Source organism: Mastigoproctus giganteus, chromosome 1 (genome assembly GCF_048544385.1).
Source record: "Mastigoproctus giganteus isolate SK-2022 chromosome 1, ASM4854438v1, whole genome shotgun sequence".
NCBI classification, from domain to species: Eukaryota; Metazoa; Arthropoda; class Arachnida; order Uropygi; family Thelyphonidae; genus Mastigoproctus; species Mastigoproctus giganteus.
Window position 1 is genome coordinate 60,462,907 of NC_143575.1, and position 26,775 is coordinate 60,489,681.

The 26,775-nt window shown below is 33.9% G+C and overlaps 1 protein-coding gene across 1 annotated transcript in view; it reads left to right on the forward strand.

The window, feature by feature from the left end:
• The window catches only part of LOC150090840 (uncharacterized), a 74,659-nt gene extending 64,317 nt beyond the window's left edge, over positions 1-10,342 (forward strand). Inside the window, exon 2 of the mRNA XM_090380289.1 lies at positions 10,080-10,342. Coding sequence (XP_090236415.1) covers positions 10,080-10,342 — 263 coding nt within the window. The remainder of the gene's footprint in view (positions 1-10,079) is intronic.
• Positions 10,343-26,775: the final 16,433 nt, after the last annotated feature.

Here is a 26,775-nt window from a genome sequence, read left to right on the forward strand (position 1 = left end):
ACACAGAACAATCCCAGCCGGTGCTCCCTGTTCATCAGATGCTGTATAGCTATTAAGCAGGCAGCATAGATTATTGAGTCAGGCATTTCCACTGTGTCATACGATAGCAGTCATCTGAATAAAGAGTTCGCCATCCTCGACTTCCAGCTAACAACTTATATTTGTGGTCTTTGTTTCTAACAAAACTCCGTTACTAGAGAGTAAAAAAAAATAAAATAAACTTCTTTGTAGCGAAGAGCGAGAGTACATTACGCTATGAACGTAACACAGTAGAAATTCCAACATGGCCCGGCTGCCGATGATATGAATAAGTAATTTTCTATGAATAAGTGATAATATGAGCTAGAACGGCTTCGGATGTAATTATTTATTCATATAGCTACCGATGATAGAGACATCCAGTCCACAAAATCTTTTATTTCTTTTGATAGAGCAGCGCGCAAGAAGACGACTTTGTTGGTTATGATTTTTTATTCATACAGCCAAAGAAACAGAAAAGGGCAAACTCGATTCTCCTGTTGCATAAAAAGCAACAGGGAACAAGGGATATATGTGGTGTGAAGGGAGATTGCTTCGCTCTGTTTAATGTACTTTTTCGAGCCAGTCCAACATTTGTTAAGTAAATTTTTTATTTTTAGAGAATTTCTTAGATATTTCTAGATGTGCTTCTTTCCTTCCCCCTTTACTTTAATTATTGTATCTTCTTACATCGACACCGAGATCCACGTTAAGTAAAATTAATTGATCACGAATTAATTTCTTCTTTTCTTGATGGTATATTCATTTGGGAACCATTTATTCAACTTCAGGATATAAAACAATGTTGTTTCGGTGAGGAACAGCAATGCTTTGCAATCTAATTGTAATATTTGTCTTATTTGCAAAGATGCGAAAGAAAATGTTGTCATTGATTAACAAACGTATGCAGAAGTTGCAGTAACATAAATCTTTGGGAATTTTTAATGAAAATTCTAAAATGCTTTAACGTTTGTTACTTTTTTATAAGTATCTAAGTAGCCCTCAAGGGTAGAACAGCGGAGAACGTTGCTGTGCTCTCGAGAAGTTGAGAAATGTATATGGTCGGGACACAAAGACCTTTTATGGGCTTTTAACAGAGTAGCAGAGTTAATCGGGCGAGGGTTTCGTGGTGTTCCCTTCCAGAAAATTCGATTTTTTAATATAACAAAACAGGAAATTAACCAAAGAATACACGCGATTTACAGACGTGGTATACTGAAACCCCATAGCCTTAGATGCCTAATAACTAATTATATTTCGCTCTTCACAACTCCATATAAGTAAATTACAGTCATGTATAGAATGATAACCTAGAAATGTTTTTTTTTAAATCATATAATTTATGATGCTTAATAATAAACGATTTTGATTATAATAATCAGCGTTTGCGTTTTTAAATAAAATAAATATTTTTTCTGTCTATATTCCGAGACGATCACATAAAGTCAGAGCTCACAAGACAGGCTATAAGAATATTAATGCATATAATACTCATTATATGCATTAATGCTGAGCGTGAAGCAGCTGCTGAAATTCAATAAATCTTTCTTAACAAAATTCACCTGTTGAATTTACGTTGTTTAATTATGGAAAAAAATATTAACAAAATATGGCATATTAAATTTTGCGCTTATTCTGTTTCCATTTTTACTGATATCTGCAAAAAAGTGTGTTGATAACTCGATTTTGATGGAAAAACTGAAAAACGCCAAATAATGTTAGGTCTTTGTTAGGTTTTCAATTGAAGCATCACATTCTTATTTACTGATTTTATAATGACGCTTGGAAATTAAGAAGTTATTTTATATTTCTGATTTGCTGTCTGAACACTACCATTAAGATTTCCAATCCTACATCTCGTTTATGAAGTATAAGAATTTTTTTTCCTTTGATAATTTCATAACATAAATCCAAAAAAAACCTGACTTTTATCTTATCTTACCTTAATTATCTTAAAATAATTTTCTTTAAGATACTTATCTTACTTTAACATATACAAAAGATTCAAATATATAGGGGCGTTTATTTGATTCAGAAGGGGAAGAAGTTTTTAATTAAAAAATAAATATATTTTACAAATTTTGGGATATTTAATCCACTAAAAGCCTTTTCTAAATTTCGGAAAGGTGAGAAATGAACCCCCTTCCCTCCAAATATGCTCTTCAACAATATTCAACAGTGTTGATTCTACAGGTTTGTGATTTCCTTTCGCCCTCATTGATTTTTGTTTTGTGCCAATAAACTTAAATATAATCCTTATTTTAAAATTTATCTGATTGAAAACACTTGGATTTAATCTAAAGGTTACTTTGTTTATAGAAGATTAAATATATAATTAAGATTTTTTAATAAAGTTCAGAAGTTTATTTAAACATAGTAATCACAAGCTCTTGTTTGTCTATTTTGATATTAATATGACTTATATAAGACTAATATATGTATCCTCTCTGTGTTTTGATATCATATATATCCTCATGTCATATATGTCTTCTTATCATATATCCTCTGTTTTTTTTTTGTTTTTCTGATATCATATATCCTCTCAGTAGTTTTGATTATTAGACAGCAGAGACTGCTCCTAGAAAATTACCTTCAATCACTATATTGGCTTAAAACAAAAATACAATATTTGAAGATATGACATTAATGCAAATATAAAAAGAAAATTGTTGAATAATATCATACCTCAGCTGGCTTTAAACGATGTTCCAAATGATTATTTTCTGTTTATACTGAAATCTTAGAAATAAACACGACTATTTAGTTTAAATATGTTAGCAATATAATTAAAAGTAGAATTATTGAATTATTGTAGCAGTTCAGATTAAAATATAAATTCAAAACAAAGTACTGTAGAGCACATCTACACTTCGAGAGGAAAAGACAAAACTGAGTTATCTTTTAGCTGCCCATTTATAGATGGAAACTATTGCAATTTAAAATAACAAAGCACATGGATTTTTTCTAGAAAGCTTGCAAATATAGTTTCAAAACAGAAATGCCAGCAGCCATTTTGTTCAGAAAGCTCACCGGTGTTCTATATCAGATGAAACAGCAATTTTTTTCTTTCTTTCTTCCTTTTTATTTTTTTTAGTGAGCGCCACGAAGAGACCACATGTCACTGACAGATCTTACAGAAAGTTTCGTATCCCTTCTATTGATCTTCCAACTAAAAGTCTGGTAATTAATTGCTGGCTGGGATAATTTTTCTTTGGCTTCTTCTTCTTCTCCTTCTCTTGGTTCTTTGCAAGTCATTTGTTTCAAGTATTGATCCCACCAAGACATGATTAATGCCCATCACCTTTCAAAACGGAGAAAGCACTCAAATCGCACTGTCTCCTTGTGGAGAATTTATGGACCGGAGTGTGCTATTTGCTTTGGTGCACCATCAGAAACTGAACCGCAGTAATCCAGGTCCCTGGAGAATATATCGCGGTGCGGATCTGAGGAAAAAAAAGAGCTCCAGAGTCAATGGGGCTCATCTCTCAAAGCTAAATTCACGCCATCCCAACTTTGTATACAGCGAGATACTTTCAAGCGGCCAGCAGAAAAGAGGAATGAATAAAAATATACATAAATGCATTCGTCATATTTTCTCGTTTGCATTTATCCGGCCCTAGCTTGACGTTTCTAACCATTAAGGATTGTCCGTCCCGTTATGATGAAAAGCGTGTGTAAAACAGGTCCATGTAGAAGCATTTTACAGTGCCTTTCGCTCTGCCACAGAAGGTTCGCTGTTGTTAGAAGAAAATTCACCTTGTCACATTTAGGTAGCGAATAGACAATTGATACACGTTCGTATGCCATACATACACATTTACCTTGTTTCTGTCCATCCGCGCGCATAAATAGGTACCTTCATGTCCTCTCTCTCTTTCACAACGAAAGGTATTTAAAATAGAACTGACTGATGATGACACCATGTCTCGAAACACGTGCTACAGAATGACACAATGAAAACAAAATGGACTAGACAGCTATTTGATTCTCCCATTTCCTTGCCTTTGTAAGCGAAAGAAATGTTTACGTTTACGATGAAATCGGCTAGAAAGAGACTATCTATAATGTTGCGAAAGGTTGACCGGAAAACAAGCCTTAAAGGCCTCGTAAAACAAATAGCAGACTGCAAAATATTAGTAATTTTATCCACAAAAACAACTCACTTGGCTGTTAAATAACTGCGCAAAGATATACGATCATTAAACACAATAAACATTAACATATCTGCTTCTTACGTATAATGATTTTCATTTCACTTTGCTAACAGAGAGATTGGCACTAGAGGGCGTTGGCAGAATAATAAACAAACTGAACAGCCATTATCTAGCACTATGATGGTAATAATTTCATATTTTGATCTCAGGTTCCAGTCGATTCCATCTTAAGTACGTTTAGAAAATACATTAATTATTTCTACCACTGAAGTGCAAACTCTTTACAGCTGGACGTTGTTTGAAACTGATATGAGACCTCTTTGGAAAATGCTGATTCTAGTGTTTTAAAGCTATTCTTTCAGTGATATCTTATGGCACATCCCCCTGTCGTTTACGTGATGTGGTCTACTGCGTAATCTTTTGTGTCCGAACCGTTTTTGCGCTATTTCCAGCCTTTTTACTTGCGCCCTAAAGATACGTTGCTAAAAGTCTGAAAATGGCGTGAAAATTCTTTCATTTGCTCCCTCACCCCTTTTTTCTTTTTTTTACTGCCCACGCCCTCCGGTTGTAAAAACACTCTTCAGCGAGTATCGGTCGTGACAGTTATACCAGGATATCGCCGAGAAAAACAGCGTAATGAGTGCCGTAAAGCTATTCCAGCACCCCGCCAGAGAGCGGAGAGGGGTCGCTAGACCTTCCTACGTGATTTACAAGCACTGTCCCGTATTGTTGTGGTGGCGATCGGAAGACAAAGGGGCAATTACATTCAAATTTCAGCTTTTAAGGGGAATTGAAAGAATGTGTTCAGGGACTAGAAAATCCTGCTGGAGAAAAGAAGAGGAGGGGGAAAAAAAAGAAGTAGACTCCAGCGCATTTTCAGTGGAACTGTTTCTCCAGGCAACAAGTTACTTCTTCAGTCGTTTCCAGATTTGTGTGGTGTGATGATGCGCTTTGCTTGGTTAAGATAACCAAAGTGAAAAATCTTATAACTTTAATGGGGTAAGTCAATCTCTGTCTCTTTGATACGTTATTGACACGTGTATTATTATAACACGAGTACAAATAATGGCTAAAAATCGATTAAGCAGGTGATAATTAATACATTAAGCACCAAATTTCGAATGAATAGGCAAAATGAGAACGGATTTTGGTCTTCTAGATTATTTCCTTATGTTTAATTACATAAGAGTGTCACGCTACTGCTTTCATATTTATAAACAAGAAAAGGCATTGCTTTGGGAACTCGCTCTTTAAAAAGCATCCTTTATGACAGTGTAGTGGCTTCATCACTTAAAGCTAATTTTTGGAGGTCTGGGACAGGGGATGAAATGGAAAAAATTAGGAAACGGAATGCTAGTTAATAAAATATATTTAGGCATTCCGGTGCTCCCTGGTCTAGGTTCGAATCCAGTCCGATAGACTAGAAACTCTTTTCTCTTCAATTTGGACTTCGTTTACCCATTTCAGTTTGCGAATTATTATAACCAGAATAATTCTCTAATTAACCAACTTAAAAATAAATAACTGTTTATGGGATGACCAGGTTGGTGTTTCAATATATTTTAACGTATTCACTGTCCATGTTCTGAACATTGACAAAGATATAAATTTCAAATTATTTTCTGTAAACTAAATAGACTCCTCTATAAGTAGAAAATTCATATTTGCATTGACTTTCTGGCATTTATTCAAAAGTTTTGAGGATATTTTATATGCAGACTAATAAGCAACTTGTATGATAAAGACACCATTATTTTTATACAATGATAATTTTATAATTAGAGCTGCGAATTAATACAATTTTTTTTAGAATATAAGATTCGAATTTGTACAACGATTTAAAGTTTAGGTTTTTGCAGAATTGCTGCAATTGTTAAGCTATTTTCGATAATGACTTGGGAATTTCATATTTTTAATGTTGTAATGAACCCCACAAAAATAAGAGTCACAATTCCAGCTCTGTAGATACCAAACTTTATCGGTTACACACTGAGCTGGTGTGCAAGAGTGCAGATGGAATTCGAGGCTGTTTTTCCCTCTGTGGTATGCCCATTATATTTGGCGAGTTTCATTCGGTATCATTCCAAGCTGGGCCTGATGGTGCTGGTTTTCTGAGAGCTTGTTTTCTGACATGTTTTCGGTTTGCCGTAATGACAGGAGCTGTTTACTAATGTTTTTGCGGTTATTTGCCCAGACTATCGAAGTCGTTGTTGAAAAATGCGACTCCATTAAATGTAATAGCGATGTTAAAACATTTCAGCTGTTAGGAAAGGTGATTATGTTCTATGTACAATGTAATTCTTATCGTATCATTTCTGTTTATCACTACCATAGTTCTTGTGAGTGATTAATCGCCGGGATGAGAAAGGGCAGGTATGTTAGTGCAGAGGGAAAGTAATGCTTCGTAGATGCCCAATATTTACTGGACTTTTCCGTGCTCACACACTCTATCACTTACTTGTGTTTTGTACACGGTGTTTGTTCAAATACGGAAGATAAATAATAAATGGAAAGGTACTGAAAATAAATGAGTTGTTTGAAATCTGAAGTTCTTAGCACTTGTAAAATATTTATTTCCAAACTTTAAACGGCAATTAGCGCTACTTTTGAATTATACCGAGGAAGTATAGATCACGAGGCGTTAATATGTAACTCCTCGTGAAGTATGTGTAATTGAGTGTGTTCTAAGGTACGTTTGTGTGATTTAAAAACAAAACGGATGACATAACCGCTATCCTAATAGGGAGACAGAAGTATGGCTAATTTAGCTAACTTGGACTGAGTACGTTTCAAGATTTTGTGTATTTTTTACGCCGTTATATTTGAATCATTCCAGCGTGGTCACCAAAATAGACCAATGTTTAACTATTATAATTTTCGTGACATTTACTGAAAGGAAGATCAGAATAACATATTTGGAATTTAAAAATTTTTAATTTTAGATGAAGAACTGTCAAGTTCTCGTATCTCCATTTAGATGTGTCTGTCCAAATACACGTAAAATCATAATGAGAGAATAATTAGCATCCAATAAGAAAAATTATAAATTAAATCTCTATTTATGGATTTCCTATATCCACAATAAGAAATGGTGCATTACTGATGTGCTCCTATTCTTTCCAAAACGCATCAGTTAACATAATGTTCGAACATGAAAGAAAAGGCAATTGCACTTCTACAAAGCCATTTTCAGATTCTCCTCGCTGTATGCAAGCGACTCATAAAACCAGTATATCTTCTTTCTGGTACTCGCTCTTGGTAACAGACTAGTTGTACATTTTGGTGCCAGGAAACAAATGGGAACCGATGTGGCCATGAAGGATAACATTACGAGATTTAGTTTCAAAGAACAATCGTTGCAAAGCTGAAATCTCTCTTCTTTTTTCCTGATTGTGAAATATTGCTTTACTTGTAAACACCATGACTTCTCTCAAATGGTGCGGACACTCACAAAGAGCGAGAAAACACACAAAAAGTGTAGAAAGATCATATGTAACAAAAATAAAAAAAAGCTAAAGGGTAGAGACCCTTCTCCTCTCCAGAAGTAAATTGATCCCAAGATTATACACAACCGCACATTCCAACTCGTGCAATTTAAGGTTGCCATAGTCGTAATTTCTTCTAAATATTAATTTCTCTTTATATTTTTAATTCGGGGTTTTGTGATTGGTATTTTGGACATTTTGTCAAAAAACGTCATTACACTATATTAATCTAATGCGTTCTCTGTTTGCTGCACGACACACCATTAGTTCTAATTAGAGAACAGTAAATTATATACGGACCCCCTTTCCCCCCAACGTACACCGTCTCACCATATCATTTGGACAGTCTGTCACTAGTATTGTGGCCCTGCTGGCTAATCTAACTCATACAGCGTGTTCTCTGGCAAACTTGCTGCTGTGGCAGGCAGACGAAATGCAAACCAGCTCACGCTTGGAAGTGTGAGAAGGAAAGGTAGGAAAATACCATAGAATTTCTCTTTAATCACGCCACAGTTGGCTGGAGAGGTGCCGGCTGCCGTCATTAACCCGAAATCCCGTCTTACGGCGCGTTCACATAGTCGTCAGCCAAACTTGTCATTATCCTAATACTGTCATCAGCGGAAAACTGTCTTGCTGAGATGATGAGTTTCTTCTATCGTCTACGTATTTGATGACGACGAACCAAGTTTTAAGAATGTTTTCCCTAACGAAACATAGATGACACTTGTTTTACAAAGTATAAAGAGCTGCAGTCTTTAACTAGTATAAGGTTACATATAATGGCTCTGTTAAATCTATTTATAAATGTATGTCGGTAGAGCAATGCACAATATGTCATTACGTGTCATTACTTGCGTGTCACTGTGCTCTCTGTGCAACATTGTTTAAACTATTTTGTGTTAAATGTGTGATATTAGACACAAAATTGAAATACTGGTCTCATTTGAATAGTGGTTTTGTTTTGTTTAATAAACACTAGCTAATAAACTTAAAAGGAAGATCCGTTAGTTAAATGACATGTAATATAATAGTCTTTAGCATTCAATGTATGATAAAGATAATTTTTTTTGTTATTATTCAAGTTTTATGAACAACAATAATAACCGATTTACAGTTATTAACAATAAAACAATTTTATAGCTAGGATTAAGAACTTTTTAAAATTCATAAATCGGAACACCATTATTTTTAAATTATAAGTGTAATTAAATAAAGGAAAGAAACGATAGCATAGTTTTTCTTTTTTTGATGAGACTACAATTGTTGATCGGTTTGGTTTTAAATGAATATTAGATTCTATATCGTGATATGGGTTGGGATGGAGCTGGATTGATTAAACCTTTTCTTAAATTTCAAGAGAAGGTTGTGTTTTCCAAATTTCGGTGGGTTTATTACCCTGAAGCCCCTCTCTCGGCGTCGATCCCTGAAATGAGAATTGTGAATTATGAGTAGAACATCCGACAAGAGTTTAAGTTTAATTTTTTTATGCAGAAAAAATTCGCTTTTTTGCATCATTTAGCCATTCTATTACTAATATATTTTTATTAAAATTGTTTCTCTATAAGTTCATATCCGTTTTTCTCTTGTAAGACATGTAGACAAGTTTCTACGTGTCTTTCCCGGTTGGATTGAGACACTAAATTAGTTATTATAACTAATGTTGTCTAACTTCTGTGGTCCTGTTGGAGATAAAGACACCAGCAGGACCACATAAGTTAGAAGAGTTAGACATTCTGACAATAAATTTATCATAACCGTATTTTAACAGTCACGTGAGGATGCTACTGCAATTTCTTTTAACTAAATGTTTAGCACAATAAATGCTTAAAAATAATTCCCGTGATTTACTATTGTTTTTTTCTTTTGAATTCTTTCTTTTAAAATACTACTTGATGTTGTGTCCACAGTATATTAGGCTTGATTTAGGTTATACAGTGAACGATAAATGTAATCAGATTCACGTTCTGTGAAGTTCAATTTAGAATTGTATTAATAAATAAACAGTAAAATAGCTGCAGATTTTATCTAAAGAAACACAGATAGCGCATTTTTATAAAACTGATTATTGCTAATAGAGATAATCTGGTTACAGACTAATTTCTGCAGTATTTTCAATGCACAACACAAAATTTAAATGGTAAAGTTGACCAAAGTATCGATTTGCGAGCTACCAATATTACTTTTTTTCAGATATATTTATATCAATAAAAGATTAACCACTACGAAACTGATATTACAGAAAAAAAATTTCCATTATGTAGAAGTGTTATTTGACAGTATGCTGACAAACATTTAATAATGAGATTAAAAGTAGATTTATTTATTTATTTCATTTGAAGTTGTAGATTATTTTAAATAGTAATAGAAGATATTAATGGATATGATTTCTTTGAGATGCTCATCACATGTTTATCTCTTGCAGAGAGGAAACGTGGTCGCCAAACCTATACTCGTTACCAGACTCTAGAACTGGAGAAAGAGTTCCATTTTAATCGCTATCTGACACGGAGGAGGCGAATCGAGATCGCCCATGCGCTCTGCCTAACGGAGCGACAGATTAAAATCTGGTTCCAGAATAGAAGAATGAAGTGGAAGAAGGAAAACAAAGCTAAACTAGAAGCCGGTCTCGTAATGGGTGCGAACGCTCCGGAATTAACCCACCATCCTGATCGCCCACCCCAGTGAGAGTACAGGAAGAAAAAAAAAAAGGAGAGAGAAAAAAAAAAAGTGAAGTGAGAAGAATCGATTTGCTGAAAACTTCCCTCTGTTATACGTATCTGGCCATGATGGTCAATTACAGTAGAGACGAACTATGATGTGGGTAGATTTGTATATATATATACATATAAATATATATACTGTAGTTGTGGTGAATTGAACTTTTTCAACATCATCTTCTTGTTCATTCTTTGTATTGTCTCGCGTTCAGCTACCCACATGAGGGACCTGGACATTTTGCTCATTCTAGGTTGTCAAGAACGTTTGTACGATAATGATCTTAAAAGACCCATGCTACTTAACTCTGTGCTCACACAACCAACACACGTATACAGAAAAGAAAGCTGAGTATCCATTAACACTAAATCAATTATCAACAGGTTGTAATTTTTTCGCTTAAAGGTCACCTAGGAATTGTAATTGTAGTAAATATACTTCATTGTCTTATCCAGACGGCCGGTTGGGCTGTAGATTAATGTGGTTTATTTATTTTCAACACGTCAGTATTGCTAATAAATTCATCCAAACGTCTTCATATTACACGTGTTTAGTATAAAGCGACACGCAGCCAGGTTGGCTGCAGCATATTTTGACGCATTCTGTTTATACCCTTGTTTCCCTTTTATGTTCGTTAGAGCTAAGCGGTTGTCGTTTGTTATAACCTGTTAATTGTGTGTCAGAATTATTTTTTATCCTTTGTAAGATGTCGTTAAGGGAGCTACCCACAAGGCAATAGAAAATCCGTAACGTGCTGGGTCCATGTTGACGACCATTAGACTCGAGTGGTTTCTGCAACCGCATTATCCCGTATAACTAGGGCTAAATGGAAAACAAAAGCCCACTATTATCGAAATTTTATGGCTTCTAAAGCGCCTGCCTGTGTTTTCTAGGAACTTAATGGATATGCAAGACGCGTAAGAAAGCGTGATCAAGTCTTCTTCCACTGCTGCTATCAAGCTTCATGGCTACACAAAGAGATGTCTCTTGTATAGGAATCTTATCACGTCACTTTAACAGCCTTAAGTAAGGGGGGGGGAGGAATTGGAACATGGTAGCGCCCGCTGGACAACTTTCTCCCTCTTATTATCAAGCGGATGCGCAAAAGTCTGTCTACGGGTTATTTACGGCTTTGTCAGTCGCTAATTTTGATCCTGAGCGTGGAGGTTGCAGTCGGGATGTGTTCCCTTCTTAGGGTCGCCTATGCGTACTATAAATCAATGTTCAGAGGTTTTAAAGGATAGCATAACACTGGCTACATATTTAAGGGGGAACGTCTTTGCCAGAGTAAGATCTTTGCCGTAGTCAGAGACAGAAGTGAGCACGGAAGATGAAAGACACTTTCCTCACATTTTTCCTCTGCCAAATTTAGATAGCGCATCCATAATGGCGGTTTCTCCATCTCTGGATACTTTTATTTATTTATTGTTATTTTTCTACCTGCAATGGTGATGTGCCAGTGGTCAGCTGCAGTGGGTCCTGACTAATGACAAGCTACAGCCTGAAGTGAACACAATGAGACGGAGGTTTGTAAAAGGGAGTGGGGGGATTTCAGTGGATGACGCCATTTGGGTTACGATTAGAAAGGAGAAGTAGGTCCATATCTAGTTGGATATATGTAACAGATAGATATGAAGGCCGAAGTCATTTTAGTTTGTCTTCGCCTGCAGGACATGCCATGTTTGTAAGTTAATGTCCAGTTTTATTTCCTCGCCTGGGGCGTTCGCTGTCAAACCGATCCATAGAACAGTAATTTAAGCTCAACGTCCTTCTCTCTCTCTCTCTCTCTCTCTCTTTCTTAGTAAAATGCTATGAATGCTTGCATCAATTATCCTACTGTGTGATATCACTGTACTGTTCCTTGGATCGTTTGAAATCAGCGCCCCATGGTGGCTAAATTTAGCATACAGTAATTTATATTGTGACAGTTTCTTTTATTGTTAAAATTAACTGTTTTAGTGTTAACGATTCTTTGTCAGAATATGTTAAATCAGCAGTTTCTCCTTTCAATATTGCAAAATGAAAGAAAATTGATTATATATATATTGGAAATTTTGGATTTAACTCTGTGAATTATGTTAGGAAGGTCGTTGATACACGATTGAGTAGCAGAAATCTAGTAAAACCATGGGGGAAGTGGGATAAACAGCGCAAAATAGCCAAAGCATGCCATAAACGCTTTTAAAACAGTACAGAACTAAAATACAAACAAAGTTGGCTATCCCTTTGTCGGAAATGTTATTGGTTTGCAATATATTTTATTTTTCGCTTTTTTTTTATGTTGCCATAAGTAGCCTTGCTCCCAAATACTTTCCATCCCACCGTTATAGATCTATGTCACTACTGCAACCGTCCTACGACCATTACATACAAGCATATAAGCTGCTCACATAAATAATATTGATCACGAAATACAGATTTAGGTCCCTTGGTTTTATGGCTTTACATTTAAAATCCTTACTGAGAGATCTCGGAAGACATATGTTTCCCGCCATGCCAAAGTGCCTATGGAACATCAGCTAGGTTACCATGTATTTCTTCAATGTCACATCGTAAGCCTCCACTATCCCAGGGGATTGTAGCGTCTACAGTGACTAATAAGAACAGCCAGACTTCACATTTGTAGCATATGGGAAAAAGCAGAAATCGAACTTTCAAAATATTGAGCTCAAAGCTGCAAAGGCCTAAAGTATAAGTGTGTCACGAAGTCTGGGCACAAACCTCAGGAGGTATTGCCACGTGTGTTCTGATAAGCACAACATCCAAAGGCTTACCTCGTCCTACACATTCTGCTTACAAATGTCGTCTTCAATTCCCACATGTACTTTGTATCGGAAACACGAGACTTGCCTTTATCTATGTTTGAAACGTAAAAAGGCAGAAAACAACGCTGCTGATATTACTAGTGTCATATCGTTGGCGTAAAATGGTGGGCCACTAATAACATTTATCTAATTTCTTGCGGTAAACTCTGGTGAAACGTTCAACCATTTGCATCCAGTAATTACGTTTAAATGGAAACAGCCAATAATTTGCATACCTCACTTCAACATAACGAACAAGGGGAATGTTTAGAACGGATGGGTTAACACATTTAATTTTTTTCCTTACAACGCTCTCATTTTACTGCAACTCTTTGCTCGCGGAACTATGAACACGGCTTAAAAATAAAATTCTTTTTACTGACAGTGTAGATGATGGGAAGCCTAAGAGATTTCCGTACACAGAATAAATCTATGTAACCTCCCACGTAGGAGATTTCGCTTTTAGAAATCATTCCACGTACGCCATAATCACACATGACAAGAAAAAAAGTTATTTTTCACTTCTAGTTCATCTGCGTTTCCTCCAACGTCTTTCATCACAAACGAATCACGTCTTCTGATCTAACATTAATTTATTTCTTTCTGTCAAAAGCGACACAAACATGAAGTCCATGCAGATCGCGTTGTAGGCACCCATGCTGCTCTCCGAAGGTGACCTTTTTTACGTTTTTCTTATTTTTCATCAACAGCGTGTCATTTTCTTAGCGAAACTTATCCATTTACAGAGAGTTTGACTCCAGTTTCCAATAATTCTGGTCGCCGAGGTCACCGGTGGAGCCTTTGCACCGCTGCTTAACGTCGCGTTCCGCTTGTCTGCATGCGCTGATTCGTCGGACATTCGTGAAGCAACGACCTTTCCTCGTGCTACTTTAGAAGGCAGTTATATGATTTGAAATTCGTTAACGGTTATTATATTGTACTAACGGAAGGCTTTAAAATATAGGCATGGCGTCTATAAATGCTGTAACATGCCTAGTGTTCTGAGCACTTTACATTTGTGGGAAATAAATTGTCGAAGTGCTTCCATCTGTAATCATTAAGTGGCTGTAAGTGATGTACGAATCACTGTTTTTTTGTTCCTGGAATCACCATTGGTTGCGAGCAGTTGTTATCTAACTTTCCTAAGACATTCTCCAGTACCGCTGGAATAATATTCACTACGAGTCATTTTCTGCAGTTCTTACTGATGGGATTGTAGTGGTGTAGCACTCCCACCCGTTTATTGTCTCGTGTTCGTTCTGTTGAGACATTTGTCACATTCAAGTGGCCCCCGTGTTGGCTACACCGACTTGTATGTGTGATGAAAACCTTGTAGTTTTTCAGTGATTAATAAAATCGGTTTCATGGTATGTTGCCTCTGAGGTGATTGTAGCAAATATCCAACAGCCCCTGTTTAATCATTCCAATGAAAACAAAACTCACAAACACAAAGCTTAGAAACACGAAATAGAATTAATTTTATTACCCTGAAATCCATGGAAAAACAACAATTACAACCAATTGAACCAATTGTCATTAAAATATGGTTTAATTATTAAAGGGTGTTAGAAATAGTTAATATTATTTGATGTTAATTAAATTATTTGAAACAACTCTTTAGTATTTTTATTTATTTTTTATTTACATGAGATTTTATATATAATTTTACACTTCTGAAATGCGGTTTAAAAATATCCATCCATTGACTATCTGTCCTGAGTGTCCATGGTAACAAAACTTGAACGTTTTCTCCTTCTTGAAGGAGAAAATGTTCACGTCAAATTTTGATTGTAATTGTTTATTTAATACATTGATTTTAATTAACGAGTGTTATTATGTAAAATGCGCTCCCTAAATTACTTTTTACTCGAACTACTCTTTCAACCAAAAACTAACAAACGTATTGATCACCTTAAAAGGTAGAATTACGTTATAATTTTAATTATTAAAGGCCGTTAAATATATTTAATGTAAAATAATTTAATAAAAACAAATTTTCAGTAGTTTTTATTATTTTTTTCTTTATATCAAATGTTATATAAAAATTCATACAATTCTTAATTGCATTTAAGAAAATTACTATCCTTTGACTACTCTCCTTACATGTGTGTCTGTGGAAAACGAAGCTTTGGAGAGCTTCTCTTCCTTGAGGCTGGCGCCTACGTCCGAGCCAATGACAACTGGCTACGGGAAGCCAGCTGTCAAGGAACATTAAATATAGTTTCTCTTAACCAATCAGGATCGTTGATATTCGTATTTAAATTAGGAGAGCGAAATACTCCTACTACTTACTGTTTCTTAGTTTTCTCTCCTCCATGATGATCTTAGTATAGGCGAACAACACCAAACTACCTTAGAAAAGCACGATAATCAGATTAATTATTCCTAAATAAACACACTTATGTAAATGTCTATTTTAGGAGGGAATATTAAGAATTTCTATGTTAATATGTAATATGAATTATCAACATGCGTATTGAAATGGAAATTATGTAAAAAAACGTACTACTTTTTAAAATATATAACGTATTTATATCCGTAGCACTAAAATTGCTGGTTGTTATTATTTATGAGTTCAAATGATCCAAATAACATGTGCTGGATAAAAATGTAAGATAATGTAGAATGCATTTTTACGTGACAGGAACTGTTACAATTATTTCAATTATTATCTAATCGGAACTATTACAATTACTTTGTAAATTATAACTCAGACTTCATTCTTTATTACAAGGTTGCAGAGCCTAATTATATGTTTGCGTTCAGAGAGAGAGCACAAAGTCTCTTTCGTATGTAATTTAGGAGACGATTGGACGTTTATGAGTTCTATTATCGTAGTTATTAACAGCTGAAATTTCGAGTCATTCAAATGATGACATTTATGAAAACGTCCCTTTTAAAGATGCACACCTAATACGATTGCATTGCCTTTTTATCAGCCATTGTTTATCGAATTATTCTAAAACTCATTAAAAGATCCATTCGTTTTTTGTCAAGAGACAATAATAGCGAAGAGCTGAATAGGACCATTAACCTCACTTGTCCTGATATTTCTATGGAACTGGATTTCTTATCTCTCACACGCAACGTTATTCACGTAGAACATTTCAATGGCTAAAGGCTGGCCCTTCACCACGTCAATAAATATGGCGACTGTCTTGGCTGCAGACCGTACGCGTAACACGGCCTCACAAATCGACGCCAGCTTCTGGAAAACGTTCATTACTGCAAAAACGGTAAGAAAAATTTTATTCTTCTTAATTATTATGGTATGCACTTTCCAGTGAGAGGTTGGGAGTAACGATAAGTGTAACAGTTCAATTATAAGGTGAGGTAACGAACACAAAGCCTCTCTCATTACAATAACGTTGGCTATGGCCGCCATGTTGTCATTTATATCTGAGTGTGAATATCTCCATTTCGTAGAATTAATTAGCACTTCTCATCCAGTTTCGAAGAATTCATAAGATTTCAAAGATTCTGTCATAGAAAAATTGAGAAGAGATAATGCGTAGTAGTAGGTGATTTAAGAATAAAAATGTCAATCAGAATAATTAAGTTATATTTGTGTAATTCAGACACATTAAAACAACACAAAAATATTTACCACCATCTGCAGAAGGCACACGTTTTTTAAAAGGTACGTTTTAGAGTTTTCATTATTATTTTCTTTGTGTGTTAATTCTTAATGTTTTCAAAATGAAAACATTAAGAATTAACTTTGATAAAATTCTCCCCTGATGAATAACTGAAGACCCATGGGGGTTATATTTCATTTTAAAATTTCCTTTTTCGCCAGTGATCTGTAAATAAAGATCATTCCAAGTTTGAAGTGCACTTTTTTATTTATTGATTTGTCGGCAAGTACTGAAATGTATTTTTTTTTTATTTATTGATTATCAACAAGCAGTCCAATCATTAAAAGATAGGTATGGATCACTTTGACACCATAATTTTACATTAAAATCTGATTCTGACTATATGGAGGTAATCAACGTGTTTTATTTGCAAAGGTATACCACTTACAGATCTATTATAGAGTGAAAATTTAAAGAAGATTCTTTTTTCTTGAATTATTAATCTATTAGTTTAAATAATTTCTAAAAATAATATATAAGCTGTTTCTTAAAATACTATAAAGAAGCTTTATATAATAGACTGCTATTTGGTTATTCATTGCGAATTTGATATTTACATTTTAATAATATGAAAATTTCATAGCCATCAAAAATCTTTTCACATCCTTCACTTTTTAAATTGCATTCCTATTGAATTAAAAAAAAAAAACCCCACTATTTGAGTATCACTTCCTTGAACCATGTACATACCTTATTATATACATAAATAAAAACATGCAATTATGGTTTTAGCAATAAATATATAATTTTTTAAATAATTCAGCAACAACATTTCACTCATGAGATCCTAATATTGTCCAGAATCAAACATAAAAGACAAGGTTAAAAGAATAATGATGGTAAATTGAGACAATGAACATACTATTTCATTGTCCCAAAAGCTGCTCTTCAAACCTTAACCATTTTTATTTATTCTTATTTGCTAAAGTTTTCTGGATTTTGAGGAAAGAGGAAAACGGTGATTCCTGATCATTAGGGAGCCTCATTTTGATGAGATCTGATCAGGAGGATGCTATAATTGTAAAGTTAGACTGGCTTCATTTATATTCAAAAGGCTCATGGATTATAAAATGCATTTTCATAATTTTTGCTCTGCTGATACAATTGCCACTTTGCTTCCCGATCAGAAATAACAAAAATATTTTCACGCTTAAAAGAATTTAGATTTTTTAGTTGAAATAAAACAATTTCTTTAGAATTATATTGCCAAGAGAATGCCGTATATTGTGATAAACGTTTGCATTATTTTCTAAAAAAAAAAGTGGGTCATTCTTTTCATGGAATCTTGCTGTCCTTTCAAAATAGTGACAAATTTCCTCTTAAACGTTCTCCCTTTTTTGTTTAATCTGTTGGCTTTGACGCTGCTCCTTTATATAATATTGTGGCTGACATCTTTGTTTTGGCTACTTGCCATTCGATCATATTTGCATTTAGAAAGGGAGTGTTTTAAGCGATGGAAGGTCAATACGCATTTTATTTACTTAGTGAAAGGAAAAGAAAGAAAGTGAGTGTTTTAAGCGATGGAAGGTCAATACGCATTTTATTTACTTAGTGAAAGGAAAAGAAAGAAAGTGCAAGAAAGAATAAGACTGTAATGAAGGTTTCAGGACAAACCCTTTTTTACTCTTCACATAAATTGATAGTTAAAAAAATCTTGCAATTTTGATAATTTTATCTTCCTGTTATCTTAAGTCAATTTGACAGTGAGTTTTCAATAATATACTATTTTCTATTATTTTATTAAAGAAATGATTTCCCTCGTATTTAATCTAGGGCCTAATTCCATAAAACAAAGGGAACTTAATTAGCAGCTTCAGACATTCATTGACTTGAGAACACCAGGAAAGTATAAAGAAGTATGCCTTCAGGGAAATTTTGAATAATTCAAAATAAAATAAAACAGATAATTAATTAAATAAAATCTCCCTCCTTGTAAACAATATCATGAAAACTGCCTTGTAAACCAATGTGTATTATAGCCTAAGCTGCTGATAACCAACAAATCTAATAACAACAACAACTGTAAACCAATTCTATAAATTATTCCTAAATTTCCATCTAATTTCCGGATGGATAAACATAAAAAAAATTTCCCAATGAAAATGCAGGTTAATGAAGATTAAAAATATCTGTTTTTCTGTAATATTCGTCTCAACAGATTTGAATCCACTATACTTGAACTGATAAGGACATTCATAATACCAATAAACATATATTAAAAAGTATGAATTTTTTTGTTTTTCAAGTGATTATTCCTTATTTGTAAAAAAATGAATATAAATGGCGATAGATATGCAGAAAGGCATAATTAACTTTTAATTATTTCTGGCTTTTAAGTCTAGCCATTTAAAATACTTTAGCCAGTTTTTACCAATTCGACTTTGAGATATAATTAGAATTGAAATAATAAAGATTTTAAACTGGTTTAATAATCTATTCTTGTTTAATAACAAACAATATACTGTGAGTAAATAAAAATTACTCAATGATAGTATTGCTGCTAAATACTTTGTATACATTCTATTTTTTTAAAAAAGTCACCACCGGAGATGTTTTCTGTTGATTTATTGCATAATGTTATATCTACTGAATGTATTTATCATTATGGTAGATGAAGAGAAATATAAAAGCAACAGTTTTCTTGCTTACTACTAATGCTTTAATTTAGAAGGTGTTTTCAGTTAACACTAATAAAAGTTTTAGAAAATAAACTATCCTATTTCGTGATGAATGTTTCATCACATATCAGACAGAGACTTAAGTTAAAATCAAGAGAAACCTGTTCGTTATTAACTGCATGCAATAATACCCATATTACCTATTTAAGCATTTTTGTCCATTATTTGTACCAACGTTACATTTTCCAATTATGTTAGCCATTAAAGTCATAATTGATACGATATGAATTGAACATGTTGAACATATTAAATTAACCACCAAAAAAACAGATGGACACACTAAATTGTACATCTCTTTGTACGAAGTTTTCTTTTCCTGGTAGTTATATTATTGTATGATGTGTACCGCATATCTTATTGAATTACTTATTATTACAAGTACCTGGTTCTTAGAAAATCTCTTTGTATTCTTGTTCCTTTTAATAGAGCATTCCCCTGAAATATGATAATACCAAATCCATTTAAGTATTGTATAAAGTTTAAAATAACAGCTTAAAAAGTTCCGGCTTTTGTGTTTATTTTACTACTGTTTATGTATTAAAATAAAATAAGTATGTTAAGATATATTTTTATTTTATATATTAGTTATCGTTATTTAGAAGCTGATATACTATCTAAAAATTAACCAGTAGAATTCTACTTCTTGTTGCGAGCATGATTCGAAAAACCCAAGTTAGATTAAGCTTTAAATATGCATAGTGTAGGTTATGAAAATCATTACAAACATCAAAACCTATCTTTTACATAAAAATGGTTACACTGTATTTTGTTTCATGGAAAGAATGTTTAGCTTTCTAGCAACATGTATTGGAAAGAGTATTGTAAACACTGCAACACTTTGATTTAATGCTCTGTGAAAAGGCAAAGTTTAAGCTAAAACGAAGCTAAAACCTGATAGAGTTGTAGATTGTATGCTACCATGCACTGTATATATGCAATAATATAGGGTATTTAAGCTGGGGAGAATATAGATTAGTTGTACAAGGCTGTACATTAATAATTGTTATTTTCCATACAGGATATATAATAACAACAAAAATAACTATTGAATTTTGTGAATATAAAATAGAAAGATCATAAGTTATTTAGAAACCATTACAATAAATGTATAAAACAGATCAAAAATCAGCTAACTGCATTGTGTTCTGTGGCACACAATGCAAAACTATACATCTTATAGTATTTGGTTGTATTAAGTCGTTGCAGTGTATATTGTACACTGAGTGGTAGCAGAATAGCTAAATATTGCACTATGTTTGCAAATCAATACAGGGGCTGTGCTTCAGCGATAAGAATATGCAGCTTATGCACGTTGGCCAACAAGTCACTGAGATAGTTCAGAATTTATGCAAATTCAGATAGCCGCTTTTTACCAGATCAGAAAGAAGATGGTGAAAGATTATCGCTGAAATTTCTGATAAAACTGATTTTGCCTAAATACTAAACCAAAACAAGAATAGAATTGTATTTAGTGAACAGCCACGTCCAGTGACTGGATATACAGTTGTAACTGTAGAAAGAATCAATGTAGTTCACATAGAATCAATGTATAATACTACAAATTAATGCATATTGCTGACTGTACGTGTTGGTTAGAGAGAAATGAAGAGTACCCTGAAATAGCGTTGATGTATCTGTGGTGGATTTACTATAACATTTCGGAGGAAATACAGAAATTAAAAAAAATGTTTATTAGCTTCTAAATGCATATATACGCAGCGGTTTATATGATACTCTTGTATGAGTATTGCATGTACATACATATAAAAGTATACTCGCATATACATTGTAGTATGTTTGTGTATAAATACAATATAATTGTTATACAGGCATACAAAACAGTTTTATTACAAAGAAGTACCAAGATGGAGTGCATATTACATAGTGGAAACTGTTTAAAAAAGGAAAAAGGCAGTTTATTATTATTCTTTTATTTGTCTGCAACTTGTACAAAATTTTATTACAGTCAAATGCATTTTTATTATATTTCTTTTTTATATAATCCATTCTAATATTTATCATAATGCATACATTATTACACTAAAAGTAAAATAACAGCTATGGCAATGTATATATACTCGGTGAACAGTTTATTAGGAACACCACAATATTATTATATTCACCCTTCGCTCCCAGAACAGCAGCGATTCATCTCTGAATGGACTCACAAAATGATTAACTTTCCTCTATTACATTGAACCGTGCAAAATCGATAACGTTCTCCATTTTTTTGGATAGCATGCAGAAGTTGTCCACACGCCTAATGGCCTTGTAAAGCGCTGTTGGGTCGGAACATAGAGATTGTAAGAATCATAGAAGTAGGGAGAGGAGCTATCTTATGTTCTGGAAGTAGTCATCACCAAATAGGGCTGAATTGCCCTCACTGAATGCACTAAAAGCGAGGTATTTTTGGATTTGAAAAAAATGACGCATATAATTTTCTTGTTCCTCTGTCCGGAACACTTTTTGAAGTTGAAATTCAAAGAGTAAACAAGCTTTCGACTTGATTCCTTTTGCAATAGGTTTTATTCAGCAATAAAATTGAGTAAAAAAAAAAAAAAAAAAGAGCCGAGGGAGAGGTTTTTGTAATTACTTCGATATTAATCTCTATTTCTTTGAAACAGTATTGCTAAATATTCGCCACGGGTATTTTAGTATCAGATATTTTTACGAAGATATTTTACTGTAACAATACAGAATTTAGTGTTGATGTATCATTAATAAATGAAAAATTTCCTGCAATATTGGTGACCACAAATAAAGTTATAGTTATAGATAATATACTGAAAGTTCTTGTTTAAGAGCACTTCACTTAACGTTGTATCGAAGTTACGTCAATTTTCAGACCTGAGTTAATAACGCTCTTGTTTGGAAGTTATATCATTTCTGTCGACGCCAGGACTAGCTAAATGACAATTCCCATCTAGAAGGATCCCATAAATATTCAGGAGTAAATTTTAATGCAGTTAAAGCATTTAGCGTTTCTCTGGAGAGAGCAAAATTTTAATACGCTAAACGAATATAAATAAGGGCGAGTTGTTGCCTTCCTTACTTAAGGTTACTACATTTTCTTTTAAGATTCGGTTAAAATCCAAGGATTACCAAACAAGTCTGCTTCCAATTTCTCCAATGGTTACCCAGAGAATAGCTCCAGTCTCATTTTTGCACGAAAGATATGCGGCCTGTTCATCGAACAACTCCATTTATACGAGACTAAGAATATTCTTCATTTAAAATTAAATAAATCATGATTACAATTACAGAAATGTTATGCACAATATGAGTAACACTGAATTTATTCAAATATGACCAGCTAACGATTTTTTTTTGTTTTAGATGGCTTGCGACAAGAAAAAATTGCCCATCCCTGTTTTTGAATTATTATACTACAACACCATCCCACTGATCTGTAATATCTCCATCAAGTTGATGGTATCCGGTAAGATAAATTTCGGTTGCACTTGGATCATACGAGGAGTTTATGCATTGCACAGGTCGGTAGAATAATCCTAACCAGCCTTTGAGGGGCTCAGACTGTCGAACATCCATTTCCGGTGGCACTGTTTTGCATTGACTACAACTTCATTGACTATAAACTATCCCTGGTACACATTCTGCATTCACACATGCGCACTCCCACACGTAGGACGGTAATAATAAAAAAAAAAAAAAAAAAAAAAACTTGTGATACCTACAAGAGTCTGAGGGGAGCAAAAGCATCCAGCATCCCTCCTTGGTTGGAAAGGGAGGGGGATTAAAATAACGAGTTTTTTGGGGTGGGGTCACGTGTTGTTTTTATGAAATACTCTTTTAAAGAAATATGGACAGATCACCCCACTAATCCAGGTACGAAACGTATTTTATTTTATTTCAACCTTCGAGATTAAAGGTATTGAAGTATATATATTAATTCATAAAAGTATACTCATAGCTAAAGTTCTTGTGAACTTCCTTTATTTGCACTTGTGCTGGAAGGTGGGGGGACACGTGAAATTTATGAAATATTTTAAGATGACACAAGTTATAAGTTTTGGACCCTCTGGTCACTATCATATATCAGAGTGTTTTTTTTTAAATAAAACTTGTTCCTTTTAATTAATGATTCATTAATATAATAATGATATTGCAGGTGCTTGTAACAGGGGTTCTCAAACTTTACAATATCTCAACCCCTTAAAATGATAAATGAATTTGCGCGATCCCCTCATGATGATAACTGATTTCATTTGGGTTACAGTTGGGCAGGAAATAAATATACTACTTAACTTTTAATAGTTAAATTTTAATCTATATATGAAATATAACAATGACATAATCTTGTAAGTTTATAAAATAAAACCTTTTCATTGGAATAAACAAAACAACCAAATTTAAAACCTAAGGAAATATTTAAAAAAAAAACTTTGCAACCCCCCTATTGGTCGGAACTCCTGGGAGTTTGAGAGCCCTTGTCTACAAGATTGGTCCTATCCATAATCGTAAAATTATGGCACCAATTTGGCTTTTTGTGGTGTTAAAAGTCAACGACTTAACTTTCAAAATTAGTGTGGCAGGTAAGCTTATATCTTCTTTGTTACGTAACTAACTCATTCGTGATGCACATCATGAGCAGAGAGTTCATCTTCTCGAGGACCACAGATTGCGTGCCATTGGTCTAGCCTATTTCATCACTCCGGATTTGGTGCTGAGGAATAAATTTCGTATGAGTGAGTTCTTAAGTTCATTTTCTGTATTGTATTCACGCTAATGTAAAAAAAAAAAAAAAAAAAAAAAAATCATGCCATTTAGAGAAAAAAAAACTTTTTCTTTAACGGAGCACTATCCACCTTCACAACAAGTTGCCTCGGTATTGTACTACTTAAAAATGAATAAAATAAAATTTCTTAGTTTATTCATTTTATCTAAGAAATGGCATAGATTCCTCAAACGGTGCACTTGCATGCTTTGCAATAAGTATCCTAGTCTTGCACTACTTCCAATTACACCTTTTTGTCACCATGAAATTACTTCTTGAGTAGTGCAAAACAGCCACCTCGCTGTGAAGGAACGTAGCTCTCAGTATTCAAATAAACAGTCTATCGTCTTAATAGAGACGTGCTAATAAGTGGCGCGTTACCAACGTAACTCGTGAAGGTGGAGAGTTTCCGTATTCACATAAACAATACGTCTCTATATCAAAGGAAGTACTGTTCATTAGAAGTGGTACAATACCTAAGCAACTCGTGGTGAAGGTGGGAATTGTTATAAAAGTGATTTCTTTTCCTGACTGATTGAAGTAGGGAATGATCCAGAGAGCATCAAATAAGAGGTCTGAATCATCCGTACTGGTTAATTTGGAAACATTAAACTGGATTTCTGACTCAATCAGGTAACATAATAAGAGTTTTAAACGAACAGTAGCAACTTACAGTTTAGAATAACAATCGTTTTTGGAAAAAAAATTAAAGGTTAATTTCTTCTAAAAGTTATTGTTAAAAATAGAACAAAGAACGTGCAAGAATATTAACACCAAATGTGGTAATATTCTTGTACAGTTATCTTGTAAATTCTCTTGCAAAGAAGAGCTTTAAAAAAGCTTTTGTTTCTGTCATGGCAATGAGTACACTTCACTTTCACAACGAGTTGCCTCTGTACTGCACCTTCAACGGTTAAATGTTTATAAGTAGTGTGGATAGACAACGTTGAGTCCCCTTAAAATTTTTCATACATTTCACACAGATTTCACCTCAAATTTAGCTATGAATATACATACTTTTATAAATTAATAGAGTATATACTCAATACATTTAATCAAGAAATGAAATGCAAATAATAGAAATATTTTATTTCTATTATCCGTACACCTTATTTAAATAAAAAACGAATAATAGAAATAAATATAAAAACGGTTCGTATAGGAGTGGGATGGTTTGCCCATTTGTCGTTGAGAAAAGGTTTTATGAAAACAAGCGTTTCTTCCCTAAATTCCCTAAAGGTTCCCAAAAGGTTCCCAAAGTGTGGGGCGTGTTCCCCTCAGGTGGTCCATCCTTCTGTACCCCTCTTCTGCTAAATAGGGAAACCCATGAGATAAATTATCCTCCAAAACAAGGTATCCAAGAACATGTGTTTTATTGATATCACTGTCACTTTTTTGCTGCTATGACATATTCCACCCACCTGTACAAGTCGGTGACAGTATAATGTCTCGCCATTTGTCATTCGTTTGGTGAGATCTGCGTTCGATTCCCGTTGTAGAATGGAAGAATTTCTAAAAGCTTCTTCAGCTGGAGCTGTAGTTAACCAATTTCACTGTGAGTTTTTTTTGGATCTTTCATCCTGCACAAGATGCAAATCAGACTGTGAACACACATCTGGACAAGCATAATACACACGATGTAGCCCAAGCCGTTGATGCTCTTAATATACAACAATAACAGCAACACCTAGATAGGATTTCCATCAACGAACGATAGGCTGAAGCAGGTACAGTCCTTTATTCCTCCTGTAGAAAGGCAATCAATTGAGCTACCGATGTGGAACATGGTAGAATGTGAAATGTGTTCAAAGGTTTGAAAGCTAACTAACGGGGCCCAGCCTGCGAATTTTACCGCCTGGGGCAAGATATGTCCTCCTTAGACGTATATATTATTTATAATTAAATCTTGGATGCTAGGTGTTATTGGAGCATAAGTAGCTGCTATGGCTGAGCATCACAAAATCGTGATCAATACTTTTGGAATAATCCAAGTAGTTTAATTTATCAAATTCTAAAATATCCTCAATAAAAAAGGTAGTTTGGCATGGATATATTTTAAATAACAGTGAGTATCACAAAGACTCTGGAGTATCTAATTTGAATCTAGTATAGTTATTAATGTATATAATTATTTATCAACTTCACTTTTTGTTAAAATTTTCTACTTATTTTTAAATAAATAGAAAATTTCATTCTTCGAAAATCTAAACGCACCAGTAGACATTTAAAGATCCATTTACGTCGTTGAGAGTGATCTATTTAGCATCCATAAGAGTGGTTAGATTTTGATAAACGTTGAGATCATCAGTTCGGTCCAAGATGGGTGAATTTTCACAGATTAAACTCAGATAAGTAACACAGACTCCTGGTGTAAATGTATCAGGAAGTCTTGTTAACTTCCCATCCGTTATAAAAGAATATTTTATACGGTTAATCCTATTAAACTGACAGTGCATTTATTGGAGTAGGTTTTAGTGGAGCTCGCCCAACAACCCCTACTCATTCCAGACTTTTTACTGTATATCTTTCATCTGATCATAGGCGATGT